Source organism: Vigna radiata, chromosome 3 (assembly GCF_000741045.1).
Source record: "Vigna radiata var. radiata cultivar VC1973A chromosome 3, Vradiata_ver6, whole genome shotgun sequence".
Classification (NCBI taxonomy): domain Eukaryota; kingdom Viridiplantae; phylum Streptophyta; class Magnoliopsida; order Fabales; family Fabaceae; genus Vigna; species Vigna radiata.
In genome coordinates, this window is record NC_028353.1 from 9,829,096 (window position 1) to 9,845,771 (window position 16,676).

Consider the following 16,676-nt stretch of genomic DNA (forward strand, 5'->3'; position numbering starts at 1 on the left):
TTTAAATTATTGTTTTTCACTGCTTTAAAAAGTGACCTCAGCCATGAATAAAGTTGAGATATGATAAAATTCTGAAAACCTAGATAGGGAAAGAGATAAGTCTTTTGGCTAAAATTCAAATGGTATCAAAATATGGAAGGGTAGAGATAAGTGGTCTCAAGATTTATTAGATAGCACCTTTGAAAGCAACACCATGTAACATCCTTATCCATTTTCATAACATAAATGAACAAAACTGAGAAGTCAAGCTTTTTAATATAACCATGGCACGTCACTGATAGCAGTTGAAGTAAAGGTTGGCGAGATGGGTTTCTGTGAGAACACTACAGATTCTGGATTTTTCTTTTTCGTTTTTCACCAAAGGAAAAACTCACAGTTTGGTTTGAAATTTGAACACTAAAATTTGAAGAGTAAATTAGTCAAACAAGTTGTGTGCAACATAAAAGATAGCGTGAACGTAAACCTGGTCTGGTTGGTCATCCAAAATCCAATTGGCGATAAACTCCAAACAGCTCAAGGATTTCCCCTTACCATGTAGTAATTGGTTACATTGTTTTAATATTTCCATCTTTGAACACTTTCTTCTGACAGAAAAGATATTGAAATGACATAAAGTTTAAAATTATAAATAAAATTACATGATATCAGAATGTTTGTGGGAAAGGATCTTATAAAATATAAATTTAAATACAATTATTTATAATGTGAAGTCTTTTAAAACATATTAAACAAATTTTTAAGGAAATTTTATTTTCTTAAACTATGAACGAAAAAACTCTAATTATAGGTTTAAATCTATATCTATATATTTTATGTTACTATAGTTATATCTTGAAATAACTATAATAACAGTTTTCTATATTGCAAATTTTCTGATTCAGATATTATTAATAAATCTGTTATTTTATTAGTTTTTATGCTATATGTTACATTAAATATTCGTAAAATGAGTTATTAATTAAATATATTTCTTTAAACACATATAATCTAGATAACAATTTTAAGTAGATACTTGATTCAGGATAATAAATATTAAATTCTTTAATATCAATAGAAAATTATAATTTGAGTGTACACATTTTAATTTTATTTATTGTTTATTAATAATTAATTAAAGTAGTTGAATACATTTTGTCTTAAATAACATCCTTATTTATTATTTAAAAAAGTTAACTTTGATATATCATTAACATTAAAAGAAAAAACTTTTACTCTTTTTGTTTCTTTAAACTCAGAAATCTTTAACTTCTTCAAAATTTACTTTTATTAATAAACATGTATACTTATTCGTATTGATTATTACTAAAATTAAAAAGGATTAAAATTATACTAAAAATATAACTATCTATTGTACTAAAAATAAAACATATCTATATTTATTATACAAAATCAACTGTTTAGTTAAAGTTTTATAAATATAAAAGAAGTTAAAATACAATCTAATTCAATTTTATTTTATTTTTTTAAAATTTGTTTGTGTGTGTGTTGTCGGATCACGAGTGAGAGACGAACTAAGTTTTTAAGTCTGTTAGTCCGTTTTAACCCATCTCGCACGAAACAGGCGGACCTGTATAGCTCGCATAAATTTAAATACAAAACTAAATTATATACTTTTAATAGTAAATGAAAAGTGAAATGCTTCATGATGTAACAATGGCAACTTTTAATCATTAGATGTATTTAAATATAAGAGTTATTAATTGAGTAACCTCCCCGTTATAATTAATAATATTCATAATTTTAAAAGTTAAATATGTTTTTAGTCTCTATATTTTGGGACGATTTTGGTTTTAGTCCTTCTTTTAAACAATTTAGTATTTCAACTTTAGAAAACTCTGGTTTTAGTCCTTTTTACCAAATTTTTTTAATTTTATTTGTTGTTTCAAACGCGTTTCTCAATTAACATTGGAACAAAAATGTGTCAAACAGTATAAACAATCCAATCAAAATGCTATAATGAAACATGCTTGAAACAACAATTGATAAAAATGATTAAAACTACAGTTTTCTAAAGTTGAAAGACTAAATTATACCTTAATTTGAAAGAGGGACTAAAACCAAAATCGCTCCAAATTATAGAAACTAAAAACATATTTAACCCTTTTAATAAAAAAGAATTTAACGTAATATATTATACTTGTTAATTTAAAATAATAAAATTAAAAAATAAACCATCTTTATGCATGACAAATAAGAAAAATTAGTTTGTATTTCTCATACAAAGCAAGCCAATCCAACCTTTGTTTTATAAACCAAATATGGAACAAATCAAAATAGGACATGCTGACTCACGTCACTACCTCTAATTTTAACATATAATTTTAATATATTAAGATGTCAGATCAACCTATACTAACAAATTAACCCATACTAACAGATCAACACATGAGCCATGATTTACTTTGCCACCTCAATATTAAGAGAACCAACACATATCAGTAATCAATATACAAGTCCTATTATGATAGAGGTTAAATGTATTTTGGTATAAGATTAATCAATATTAGTGATTGGTTACATTTGAGATAAGAGTCAAACATGTTGGAAGATCTGCATTTGATTCAGTCGGTGACAGATGAAGCACAATAATGTTGGAATACAGTGTTAAGGCACTTGGCAGTAGTTAGATACTAATAGATAGATATCTTGAAAGATGTGTAAGGAGCTCCTAGTGCACCCATTATGTTACAATGATGGCACCGAATATGACCATCTAAATTTTTAAAACTACTAAAATAATTCAATCAGCAATCAAAGTGGGCACCGCTTCCTTCACATAATCCAACAATAAAAATGTTCATTTTGGTTCAAGTAATTTAAGTAATTCTCATGCTGGGTAGAAATCCATTCACTGTAAATCCTCCATCAACACAAATAACTTGTCCAGTGATGTAAGAAGCTGCTGGCAAGCAAAGGAAGGTCACCAAGGACGACACTTCATGTGCTTCTGCAATTCGCTTTATTGGCGTACGAGATATTACTTCGTTAACAAATTCCTTATTTGCAAGCAACTGCCAGATAAATTATAACAATTAGCATGCTAACATACATACAGTAAAAAAAAGTTGAGATTAATTTCCCTTATATAAAAAACACATAAAATATTGTATTTATAATAAAAAATAGACTAAACCTAACATACAAATAAAAAATAATAATAAAATAATTAATTCTAAATCATCCTAAAAATTTAGTAAAATTATATATTAACTGATCACTTAAATTAACAAACTTAGTCTTAATATTCAAATGAAATGACAGTCTCAATGTATCTGTTCCTCTCGTGAAAGAGAGGATTAGAACTAATATGAAGAACAACTGTTTGTTACAAATGAGTATCATTTAGGTAATATCTCCAAATTGTAACTTTCTAAATAATTGCTCAAGCCGAACAAACTCACAAGAGGCTTAGACCATAATATATTATGTTTCTACACTAGATTTTACAACAAGAGATCAAGTTATTACCAAGGAATACACAATACACAGTATCTGGATGTAGACCTTCTACCAAAGGAGATCATGCACAATCAGCATCTGAATAACAAAAAACTCTTGTATGATTATTGTAACCATCTAACATCCCTTTTTCAGAAGATCCTTTAATCTATTTTAATATACAAAAGATCCTTTAATATACCGTAATATACGAATGACTATATTCCAATAATAATTAAGAAATTGGTTTACCAATTGTAAAGGAAATCTGAGGACGAGTAATTGTAAGATAATTCAATTTTCCAATTAGTCTTCTAAGAATCTGACATAAGCTCCCCCTAATTTGGTAATAGTTTAATATTAGGATCCATGGGTGTGTCAATAGATTTTGAATTCATGAACCCAGTTTTCTCCAAAATATCTAATGTATACTTCCTTCAAGATATAACAATATCATCGTTGGATTGTGCTATCTCAATACCCAAGAAATATGTGAGTTTGCCAAGATCTTTGGTCTGAATATGGTTGTAAAAGATGTTGTTTCATATGCGACATTTCATGGTTGTCACTACGTTGTCATCAACGTATACTATCAAGTAGACACATCCAACACTCAAGTGACAATAAACTACCGAATGATATGTCTCACACCAAGTCATACTAAATTGTTGAACAACATTGTTAAATTTTCCAAACTAGGTCCTAGAAGACCGTTTTAGACCATATAAGGATTTACGAAGACGACATACCAACCCAGAATGAGTCAGACACATTGGTGGTAGAAGAGAGATTAGAAGAGATAGCAATAGAAGAAGTCATAGATAATCAGAAGATAGAAAGAGAAACCCTAAGAATCTAAGGTTCTCCAATCAAGGCAATAAGGTCAGATTTAGAGAGGAGGCCGCAACAAGTCAATAGTGATCACAGTCGAAGAAGACGAAGAACACACGACTAGAAAAGACGACATTTGTGAACTTCGTTCAATGTGTGAGAGCATGTCTGGACTCTAATGGCAACGATATCGACGATATTGGGGTTGCTTGGCCGAGACGAGCAAAATTATGTGCTTGTCAGTCAAAACTGAAGCTTTAGCAACAGATGGTGATGGTGGCGGACAACAAGGGCAACGACCCTGACTGTGGCAACAGTTGCAATGGTAGGAGCAATGAAATATTTTCAAAAAAACCTTAAGCTCTAGATACCATATTGAATGTAGTGAAAAACAATATATGAGACTAATTTTCCTTGTATAGAAAATATACATATGATACTGTATTTATAATAAAGAAAATATAAACTAAATCTAAAATATAAAATAAAGAATAATAACAAAGTAACTGAAAATAAAAGATAAGATATCTATCTAAGATATCTAATAATCATATATATCTAACAACCAACATTTAAAAAGCAAAGACAGAGCAATGTACTGTTAGCACAAATACTCATGTGCTCTCTTAGAATTTTGGATTTGGTACAAAATTAACCTTAAGGTTTGGAAGACTAGATAGACACCTTGCATAGAAAGCTTATAAGGATATTTTAATAGATTCTGATATCATCTTATACATAATTGGATTTAATTCAACCCAAAAACTAGCTTAATGGATGAAAATTATTATCCCTCTCAACTCCTACAGTACTTTTATCTTATCTCTCCAATATGCACACTTATGTCATGATGATTGCTTTGGACCTGTCTAAAGTTCTTAACATTAACCCACTTCAATGAGGTATCTCAATATGCAGGCTAATTAGATTTCCTCATACGATAACATAAAGAATTAGAGGGTGTAAAGCCTGATAGACACTCTTTTTATCTTAATACTCTTATGTTGCTGAATGCATAAGTTAAAACTTGAAAGGAGCATGAATTTAAAACTTCAAACACAGACTATATATATATTGACAGGACCGACAAAAACAAATTATTAGTCCTCATGGAACAGAAAATAGACAGGGTGAAAGAGCATTACAGCTTCCGCAAGTGGTGTTTTGGTATACCAGGGTGCAACACTATTGCTCCTTATATTGTCCTTGGCCCATTCACATGCAAGATATTTGGTAAGCTGATCCATTGCAGCTGAAGAAAACAGCACCATGAATCTATTTTGTCAATATATTTCAAAATAGTTTGCAATCTATGTTTGAACGGGAGATAACATAATTATATATGAACACACCTTTAGTTGATGCATAAATGGCTCCAGAACCTATACTTCTCTGACCTGCAACGGAGGAAATGAACACAATACTTCCATTTCCAGATGCTTTAAGAAGAGGATGTGCAAGTTGGCTCAGATGGTATGCAGAGTCCAAGTTAGTTGCCATTAATTTTGAATATTCTTCGGTTGTATACTCTATTGTTGGCTTCCTCACGTTTGTTCCAACATTATTCACCTAAGCTCACAAGATGATCATAGAAACAAAACTTATCATGTGCTGAAATCTTGCCCATAAGAGAAACAAGTCTAGCTATTTGAACATTTTTAATTTTAACAGTTTTAAGCTGAAATAATCCCAAAGGGCAAAGTTATAACTATGTTTTCACTTATTAACTATATTGTGCAGATAAAATGCTGCCTACAGGATGGATTTGAAGCAACAATGAGAAAGCCTTGTTTAAGCGAAATACATCACGAAATTGAAACTATTTATTTATTTATTTATTTTATAAGCCAGTAACCAATTGTAAATTGAGTGCATGTAAGACGAGAAAAGGATGGAAAACAAACACTAGCACAGAGTGTTTTATGAGAATGTTATTACAATACATGATACAATATTCGGCAATACACATCATAATGAAATTCCTGTTTGAATTGAAATACATGAGATCAATTTCTAACAAATTCAGTAACTAGTATCCCAAAATAAAATAGAGTCATCAATACAGCTGAACACCCTGTTTATCCTGCTACTATCCTGAACAGAGGCAGAGCTGTCGAGTTGAATCAGGCTACATGACAGGGTAGGTAGAGGAGGAGCTCCAAAATGTTTTGAAATTTAATACTAAACAAATTAGTAAGTGGTACTATCTTGAGCTGTGTCATATTATAATCACAAACTCTAAGATTGTATTTAGCCAATCAGAATGGTTAGATGACTCGTATTTTATCTTGACAAATCCAATTTTAAGATATGTAATTAAAATGTGAACCATTTGATCTTCATCCAACAGATCCTATTCATGAATACAAGAATGTTGGAGATCGATTCCATGAATTATAAATTAGAGATGACATTTCGTAAAGCTGAAGGTTATGGGGCGTACTATTCTAAACTGCTCTCCACACAAATATAAAACAAACTATTCCAATTTCCAAATATACAAAGAAAGAAAGAAGAAAAACTCACAAGTATGTTGAGCGTGCCGTTGAAGGCAGAGGCCACTTGTTTAATGAGATTCTCTCTTTGGGCTGGAGATGACGCATCACAAACCGAACCAGAAACCGAAAACCCCTTCTCTTTCCATTCCTTTAAACATGCATTCAACTCCTCTTCCTTCCTGGAACAAGTGTACACATTGGCACCAAACTCTGCCAGTTCCTCCACTACAGCATGCCTGAATCAACAGTGAAACCACATCACACCCATAAAAAAATAGAATGCAAAGATCGCAACTTCAAGTCGTTATAACAAACCCCAGAATCAAGAAATCCAAATCAATTCATGCAACTAATGAATCCAGAGAGAGAGAGAAAGAGAAAACGTGTAGAAAGAAATGAGGAACAAATGAAAATAATTAGGAACCCAATTCCGCGTGTGCCTCCAGTAACGAGAGCAGTGGTTCCCTTAAGTGACCATCTTGAAGCTCTGCTACTACCCTCTGGGTTAGCCATTGTTGTTTGCTTATCTTGTGAGTTCTGACCAAGATAAAGGAAAGTGTTTTATGTCGTGCCGAATCAACCACCTTAGATATTTGGTGGTGCTGATGTCCATATGGGCCCATTAGTGGGGGCTTGTTTGTGTCTTGTTGTCACTGCTGATTAGGCCCATCTTTCCTTTTTAGTTTTGGAAAAGGACTACGTATCAGTTGTACGATTTTTTTTTATCAATTTGCTGTAATTACTTTTTTTAATTAAGAAAATGGATATATTTTTTAAAAATTACGAATATGGGGACTTGTACCAATCTTTCGATTTTACCAATAAGAAATCGTACGACTCTTATACGATTTCACTAAACTAGAAATAGTTGTCAATAATGATAATTCTAGCTTGACATTAATCAATAGATTATTTTTTTTTTTTATTATTATTATTATTATGAAAAGATGATGTATTAAGTGTTGGGATGTAAACAAAGTTCCACATCGAGTAAAAGAAGGATTGATCATGAGTTTATATACACATATATACCTACAATAATAAAAGGTCTTAAAACTATGAAAACTTGATCTAAAACGGATAATATCTTATCATGTGTGGAAATTTATTGAATTCTTTATTTATGAAATATTCATTAATCAATATGACTATTTTGTTTTTTCTTTTCTCTTACACCAATTTCTTAAACATATTTTATTAAGACAATTAAGCATACAAAATTTATTTGAAATGTATTATTAAAAATTTAGAAAAAAAAGTAACAAATATATTATTAGGGAAAAAGATCAAATATATTTTAAATGGTGGTATTAATTTTAAAGTTTTATAATAAGTTCAGAAGTGATGAAGTTTGACTACTCTCTAAATGGATAATTTTTTCTATTATGACACTCACTTTTATAATAAGAACATTTTTTTTGGCTTATTTGAAATTGGGTGGTCCATTTCATCATGGATATGATTCGCAATAGGCTTTCTTAACTCTTTATATTGCATCTAGGGTCAGGCATGAATTCATTTTTGTATAAGGAAACTAATAATCTTTATTTTGAATAGATGAAATTGAACCACATAAGTGTTGAAAATGTTAAAGAGGTTGTAGACCGGATTGACAAATGCTTGTAATTGTTGACAATAGGAATAAACAACAATCATATTTGTAGGTGATTTGTGTATTTTACAATAATATAATACTCTTGATTTAACATCACCTTATTTTCAAGTCCATGGTGGTCAAGGAAGTGTGACACCATTGTGGAATGCCATGGATGCAAAGTTGAGTGAGCATTGAAGGGGAATCAATTCTGGGTGTGTTGGAATTGATTCTTTGAGTGGTTAAAAGCAAGGGAATCAATCATGCATACATGAGAATAAGTTCTCTTATACACAAAATCTATTCCAATCATTTCAATATTTTTTTTTCTTAAATAGCTTTTTTATGTGTCTTATTTTTATCACTCACAAATCTTCACCAAAATCGCGATACAGTATCATGAGTTTCTCCCACAAGTTAACACTTTTTCTTACTTGTAAATCTTTAGACACGAATCTCAAATTCTCTCGTCTGTTGTCATCGGCAATTCCTAGTAATAATAAATCCACACTTACAAACACAACCTAAGTCATTATAAATTTAGAATTTTTTTTTTCACTTAGGGTGTGTTTACTATCGAGGAAGGATTTAGAGAAAAGTGAGTGAATGAATTTGAAAATTTTTGAAGTGAATTAATTATTGTTTATTTGAACGAATTTGAAAGTAAGTGAGAGTAAATTTAAAAATAAATTTTGTGAGAATTAGTGTAAAATTTGATTAATATAACATAAAAAGAATTTGTTTAATTTATAGATTTGCAAAAGACTCTTTACAACAATGTTTTCTCTTCACGTTAACAGGGCCTTAAGTTTTTTTTTTGTTATTTTATGTTTTGTTTCAAAATTAACTTATGCATATTTATTTTGATGTTTTAAAATATACTAAAAATCTTTTTAATATACCAAAATAATATATTTTGAAGGAGGAAAACACAAAAAGCTAAACTAGGTATAATTATCGGACCTAATAGATATACTAACAAAACATACTAAACCTCTTCATTTTTGCAAGAGCTCAAAATAAATTTATTAGAAAATATTCACATATTATTACTAATCTCAATAATTTAATATTATAGGTATCATTTATACTAAAATATCATTTTTTTTTATTATGCACCATGTTATCAGTATCATCTACTTAGGATAAATATTATTTTAATATTATTTGATATCACAACATAAGTTCAACATCTATGTTAATCTTATAAATTCAACTGTTATTCTATCAAGAATAACAACTTTATTCTCATATTCACTATTTCATACTCATAAATCTTAAAAAAAATTTACTGACTTGAACGCATCAAAAATACACGTTTGAGACTTCAAAGCCACTTCGATCCCGTTACATATGTCCAAAGAACCGCACTAAGTACCCTAGTAAGCACGCTAGGTAACGGCACTTGACACTAACAAATATTCTAACAGATAGCTTATAGATATGTTGAACGAGACGTAAGGAGAGTGCAGCCATAATCTTATAGTTATTGAATATATCTACCAAAATTTATCTTTAAAATACTAACATAACTAATTCGCCATTCAAAACATATTGATCATAGGAGGTCCAAAACTAAAGTTTTTGTTCACATAATCTAACAATAAAAAAAATGCATTTTTCTTTCAAGTAATTCTCACGCTGGGTTGAAATCCATACACAGTAAATCCTCCATCAACACAAATAACTTGTCCAGTGATGTAAGAAGCTGCTGGCAAACAAAGGAAAGTCACCAAGGATGACACTTCATGTGCTTCTGCAATTCGCTTTATTGGCGTTCGAGATATTATCTCGTTAACAATTTCCTTATTTTTAAGCAACTGTCAGATATATGATAACAATTAGCATCGATGTTATTTGATATTAATTATTATACTGATGATCATGCTAACATACATGATATGTATAGGGATAATCCATCACCACTTAAAAACTAAGGCCACAGCAATTTGTTTTGTTAGCACGAAACATCCTTTTAATGTGGAATCTCAACCATCTACACTTATGCCATGATGATTGCATTGGGCCCATAGACAATTTCTAAAATAACCTAAAAAATTGTCTGGTTGGATTGTATGTATCACAACATATAGTTTTCGAAGTGATGTTTTTAAACGAAATCAAACATAGAGCACTACCTGTGTATGAACTGATGTGTTGGTATACCAGGGTGCAACACTGTTGCTCCTTATGTTGTCTTTCGCCCATTCACAAGCAAGATATCTAGAAAGCTGATCAATTGCAGCTGAAGAAAACAGCACGTTGAATCTATTTCGTCAATATATTTCAAAATAGTTTGTAATCTATGTCAAAGCCCGAGATGACATAATTACACATCAACCCACCTTTATTCGCTGCATAAATGGCTCCAGAAGCTACGCTTGTCTGACCTGCAACAGAGGAAATGAACACAATACTTCCATTTCCAGATGCTTTAAGAAGAGGATATGCAAGTTGGCTGAGATGGTATGCAGAGTCCAAGTTAATTGCCATCAATTTTGAATAATCTTCAGTAGTATACTCTATTGTTGGTTTCCTCACAGTTGTTCCCACATTGTTTACCTAAGCTCACAAGATGTTCATAGAGCCAACTTATTATGTTTTCAATTATTAACTGTATTGTTCAGATACTAATGCTACCTACTGCATGGTTCAAACAACAATAAGAAAGTCTTAATTAAGCAAAATATATCAAGAAATTGCGACTATTTATTTGTTTTACAAGTCACTTGCAAATTAAGAGTGCATATACCACAGGAAAAGGATGAAGAACAAACACTTATAAACTGGGTGTTTTACCAGGATGTTACTAAAATTCATGATAGCATAATACAGCAATACACACCATAAGTAAGTGGTACATTCATTCACTTAACACTCATCTTGACATTATAATTTTCTTGATTTTAAATATATCATATTATTATCACATACTCTAAGATTACATATATAGTACTATAGCAAGGGATTTCCTGTATTCACTTCACTCATTTGGTTATTCAGAATCGGTGGATGATGGAACAACTCAAATTTCTTTCGTCTTGCCAAATCCAATTTTAAGATATTTCTCTGAAATGTGAACCATTTGATCTTCATCCAACAGTTCCTTTTCTTGAACGCATGAATGTTAGAGATCGATTTCATGTCAGTGACGACTTTTTATAAAGCTGAACACAAATATTATCCTGCCCACTATTCTAAACTATTTCAAACACAAATACAAGACAAATTTTCCAATTTCTAAATATATAAATAAGAAAGAAGAAAGGCTCACAAGTATGTTGAGCTTGCCGTTGAAGGCAGAGTCCACTTGTTTAACGAGGTTCTCTCTTTGGGCTGGAGAAGTCACATCACAAACCGACCCAGAAACCAAAAACCCTTTCTCTTTCCATTCCTTCAAGCGTGCATTCAGCTCCTCTTCATTCCTGGAACAAGTGTACACCGTCGCACCAAACTCCGCCAGTTCCTCCACCACAGCATGCCTGAATCAAAAGTGAAACCAGATCACACCCAGAAAAAAAAAATCAGCTTGAAAAATAACTTTAAGTCTTTTCAAACCCCGGATTCAAGAAACCCAATTGACTTCATGCATGATGCAACAAACAGAATAAAAACATAAACGAGAGCGAGAAGCGAAAAAAAGAACCCGATTCCACGTGTGCCTCCAGTAACGAGAGCAGTGGTTCCCTTAAGTGACCATCTTGAACCTCTGCTACTACCCTCTGGGTTCGCCATTGTTGTTTGCTTCAGTTTTTACCTTTTTTGTGAGTCGTGATCATGAAGATGGAGACCGTGTATATTTACAAAGAAAAATGTCATCTTTATCTGAAAACGTGTATGTTTTTGATTGGGCACATAGATTTGGTAGTGATGATGTGTATTTGGATGGGCCCAATAACTTTTCTTCCCATACCCATTTGGGCCCAATAACAAAAAGTTTGAGTTTGAGTCACAAAGTATAGATGAACTAATCCTAAGAGATTTGACTTATTTAAGCGAACTAGAAATAATAATTTTGTTAAGAAAGTTCTTGATATCCTTTATTTTTCCAATAAAGAAGCAAACAAGTATTTTCAAAGCTAATGAATTTTGAGGGAAATGATGTGGCAGAATCACATGAGTAGGTTTAGGTAGCTAGAAAATTACAAAAGCTATTGTAGTCACGGAGGAGATGGATTGCAATTTAGAATTGGCATCACGTGCATGCAGATTGTAGAAGCCCCTATTCTTCCTTCCCTTTTGTCAAATTGAAAGAAGTATTTTATAATTGAAAGGTTTGAATTTGTAGATGGAAGAGTAAAGCGACATTGTAGGAAGGAGAGAATGAGCTTGTGAAGTGTCATTTGTCAAATCGTCTTTCACAACCGATGAATAGATTAATTATACGACGAAATGTCTGTGTAGTTGTTTTCACTGCCAGAACCTACAAACAATCCTAATGCATAGTCACACACGTGCTAGGAACCTACAATTACAATTCCAATCTCTATAGACACTCTTAAACTTCAGCAGTATATAGCAATTAGCTATACAAAATACTATCACTACACTTTGCATACATCGAAGCACCCTTAATAAAGTAAACAAACTTGCTAAAGTGGGGAACATGTATCAATCTGAATTCCCACAATAAATACACCAAATAAAAACAGAAACACACACATCATCATCCCCATGTGACCTCTCTCTGCTGCATGCATATACATCTTTATACTTTAATTCAAACATAAGATTCAGCCAGATATCAGGCCTTGCCAAAACCAAAATGCTGCATTAATTAACCATAATTTCTATTCCAAGTAAACACCAATTTTATTCACGTACTTGCAAACTGAGTCAGTAACACCACTTCCTCTATCAGCTCTGAGCAAGTTTTTAGGAGAAGAAAGAAAGCTTAAACCGAGGGAAAGACTTTTATCCAAATGGCTTTAATCAGTTGCTACAGTCTCACAAAGTTAGTTTCACGGCACCGCTCAAGGAAAGAAAAATCAGAACAAAATTGAGATAATAACAAAACGTACGTTGTTTATTTCATTTTCTTACATGTTTTTGAGATAATTATATGCAGTGTTGACATTATAATCTCAGTGTTTTTTTCTTTTTTTATGTTTAAATAACAAAACTCCAATGCTTAAATATTCCGGTCAGAGACCAAACCAACCTTTGGAAGAAATGCAATATAAATTTTTACTGTTCTAACTTGTAAATGAAGAGTTAAACTTTTTGCATAAGATACTGGTCCTGAGTATATTTAACATGTACATGTACAATTATATTAGAGTTGTGCTTGATTAAGTTGCTATGGAAAACTTGCTTTTCTAATCTGTTGTGCGAATGTTCAATCTTAAGAATTAAAATATATGTGTATATATGTTAGTCCATAATGGGAAAGCAAACATGGTGAAAAGGGTATATTGCTGGAATTCCCCCTTGATCGTAGACAGAAATGCATTGGTTCTGTGTGTATGTGTTGCTCTTGGCAGACTGCAAAGAACATGAAGTCAAATAAAAGCGATATTTCATAAAATTTCCTTAGAAAGAAAGGTTGAAAAGAAGAGACTGTGACGTCCCCGTGTATTCTGGAGGAACGGTCGGTGTCACAATAAGGTGGCTAACACTGTTTTTAAGTTACTACAGGGAGCAGAAGAGTCTCGGGCTTCGAAATATTTGAAAGATAAGAAGTGGACATTTTTAGGGATAACTATAACTAACATGGATATATATATATATATATATATATATATATATATATATATATATATATATATATAAAATACACATCACACCAAGAGTAAAAACAATGACACGCTAATAAGGCCAATGATGTGATGACCTTTCCCTCTCTACCAAACTAAATTAATATTTGGCTGTGCTGTTTGTGTTAATATTCAATTTCCGTGTGGTTGGTTGGTTTTTTGGAAGTGTTTGTAGGAAAAAGCATGTGGAAAGCAACTGAACCATATGGAATTTATGGGAATGATGAGGTGAAGTGGTAAGTGGGTGAGCGATCACTTGTAATGATCCGTGTAAAAAGGTTATTCATAATTTTGTGCAGGTTTATATGCATGTGACTACTGTTAGTTCCTGGAATATATGTAGCTGAAGTGACTTCTAATTGTCAGTTACTGTCAGTTCTTCCCCACTTTAATTATTACCTTACAGTTCAATTTTCATCTCTTTGATTCCTCTCACCACAAATAAATGTGAGTATACTGTATCTAAAAAACAAACTTCTAAGAAATTACTGTTCTTCTTGAAGAAAAAAAAAAGAAACAACTTTGTCTGGATTTCTTTGTCTGTTTTTGCATTGCCCCTCTTTGTGAAACCCTAGCACATAAGATTTTCAATTTCCACTAACTTGTTTTAGTAGCTCAAATCTAACTATCACATTTGAGATGGTCAAATTTACATATTGTTGAAGGTACTATAGTGTTGTATTTTTCAACATCTGTCATTTGCTTTCAAATGATGAACTGCATGCAGTAACCAAACTAATAATTCAAGAAAAATTAATCTTATTCTTATTTAAGATTATTCTTATTCATTCCTTTTTACAATAGTTACTCAATTTTATTCTATTCATCACATGGAAGTTTTATCTTACACTTCTTCTCCTTTTTTATGTTTCTCTTTGTTATACTACGAAAATGTGAAAACAAACCATTACGCGTAAATTTTATGCTCATAAGAGAAAGGTGGAAACATCAACATGTTCAAGAGAAGAAAAAAAAAATAGTAACATGGAACTAGATATAACATTAGTATTGAAATTAACATCTCATGAACATAAACCTAAGAATTCTACTCAAGGTGGCTTTAGGTTAGGCGAGGAAGGTTCTGGCCTATTTTCTATGAACCTCTAATAGGAAAGGGGAAAAAATAAAGGTAAACACTGACATTCCATTACAACTTCTTCTGTTTGTCTTATATACTAAATAACTTTCTGTGGCTTCCCCAGCCTGAGTTCAAGATCTAAGTCTTCCATTCCAGGCTTGAGTCCAAGTACGAATTCTGCAGAATGAAAAGTTAGGTGTCTATCACTTGAACATGGCTTGTGGAAGACAGGCAAAGGAGGCATAGAAGTCTTTGATCTTTTATAACTGATAGCTTCGTCCCCATATGATTCAATTGGTAACTTTTGGCCAAACACTGAACTTTGTCCCACAGACAAACTTGTTTCAACATAATCATTGCAATCCGAACCTTTTAAAAACTGTTCCCTTCCATTCACTGCAGACCCTTTTGGTTCTGAATCAGAAGACCCCATGTGGTGATGTCCCCAGCTAAATGAAGAAGAGTAAGGAGACATGGTAGGCTGATGATAACAATTTTCTTGAGTGGATATAGTTGAGGGCCTAGAAGATGAGGCTTTGCTTGCTGCAACGGAACCTGAAAGGGTTAGAGTAATTATATAAGGCAACAATATTATCTAGACGAGAGAAGCTCCATCTCTTGAGAAAATTGAGCACTTGGTGACTTACAATCATTTTTGTGAAGATGTTGAAAGGATTCATTAGGGTGAACAAGGCTTTGTTTGAGCCTAGCCCTGTCCCTTCTGTGAACATTCATGTGTCCCCCTAGAGCCTGAGCAGACCTAAACTCTCTTTTACAGAAATTACACGAGTAAGATCTTGGAGGCCATATGCACCCACCAAGTATCCTAGCAGCATCTTCTGCAAAAGCTCTTTCCTCCCATGATGAGTTGGTGTTGTTGATGCGGGCTCCAAATGGTTGTTGAATATGTGAGTTCAAGATTTGTTTTCTCTTGAACCACAACAAGTACTGAGACTCCTCCATGTTTATGAGTGGCAAAAGGAAAATTAAAACCTGTTGGGAGATGATGATAAGAATGAAAGTGAGAAAGAGATGAGGTGGAAGAAGCTTTATATAAAGAGAAAATTAAAGGCTGGCTAGGGAGGGAGTTGAATATGAATAGTTTAGGGTTGCATGTCCTGGTTATTATTATATTTGAAAGCAACCTAAGAATCTATGGGGGAAGAGAAAAAGGTTATCTGAAAAGGCCTTGTTATAAGCCCTGTGTCTTGCCTTTAGTACTGAAGCTTTTTCTGTTGTTTTTTTGCTTGGTTTACTTGCAACACAGTCTTGGGAGGGTCCCATTTATGCAACTGTCTAGCATCATATTTGATTCACACGGATGATGGAGATAACGGTTATGAGAGTAAGAAAATACATTTAAACTGTTTCTCTGAAGCTTCCACCAAACCCATATGCATGGTACGTAATACTGTTACACTGTCCAGTGTTCTCATAATAACTTCTACTATGTAGCACGCACACAAAGTACCACTCATTTA

The 16,676-nt window shown here is 32.2% G+C and overlaps 3 protein-coding genes across 3 annotated transcripts; all 3 read right to left on the reverse strand.

The window, feature by feature from the left end:
• Positions 1-2,526: 2,526 nt before the first annotated feature.
• On the reverse strand, positions 2,527-7,341 carry LOC106757582 (tropinone reductase homolog At5g06060). The gene is made up of 5 exons (XM_014640266.2): positions 7,192-7,341; positions 6,796-7,003; positions 5,622-5,838; positions 5,415-5,521; positions 2,527-3,011 (listed from the first exon to the last, which is right to left on the reverse strand). The coding sequence occupies exons 1-5, from the start codon at positions 7,278-7,280 to the stop codon at positions 2,817-2,819; spliced, it is 816 nt and encodes a 271-aa protein (XP_014495752.1). The 5' UTR covers positions 7,281-7,341; the 3' UTR covers positions 2,527-2,816.
• A 2,466-nt stretch (positions 7,342-9,807) lies between these two features.
• On the reverse strand, positions 9,808-12,169 carry LOC106757583 (tropinone reductase homolog At5g06060). Its single transcript, XM_014640267.2, has 5 exons — positions 12,008-12,169; positions 11,636-11,843; positions 10,707-10,923; positions 10,500-10,606; positions 9,808-10,181 (listed from the first exon to the last, which is right to left on the reverse strand). Exons 1-5 carry the CDS (start codon positions 12,094-12,096, stop codon positions 9,987-9,989), a joined length of 816 nt encoding a protein of 271 aa, XP_014495753.1. The 5' UTR covers positions 12,097-12,169; the 3' UTR covers positions 9,808-9,986.
• Positions 12,170-15,118: 2,949 nt separating this feature from the next.
• Positions 15,119-16,455, reverse strand: LOC106757531 (probable transcriptional regulator RABBIT EARS). The gene is made up of 2 exons (XM_014640201.2): positions 15,843-16,455; positions 15,119-15,750 (listed from the first exon to the last, which is right to left on the reverse strand). The coding sequence occupies exons 1-2, from the start codon at positions 16,156-16,158 to the stop codon at positions 15,293-15,295; spliced, it is 774 nt and encodes a 257-aa protein (XP_014495687.1). The 5' UTR covers positions 16,159-16,455; the 3' UTR covers positions 15,119-15,292.
• Positions 16,456-16,676: the final 221 nt, after the last annotated feature.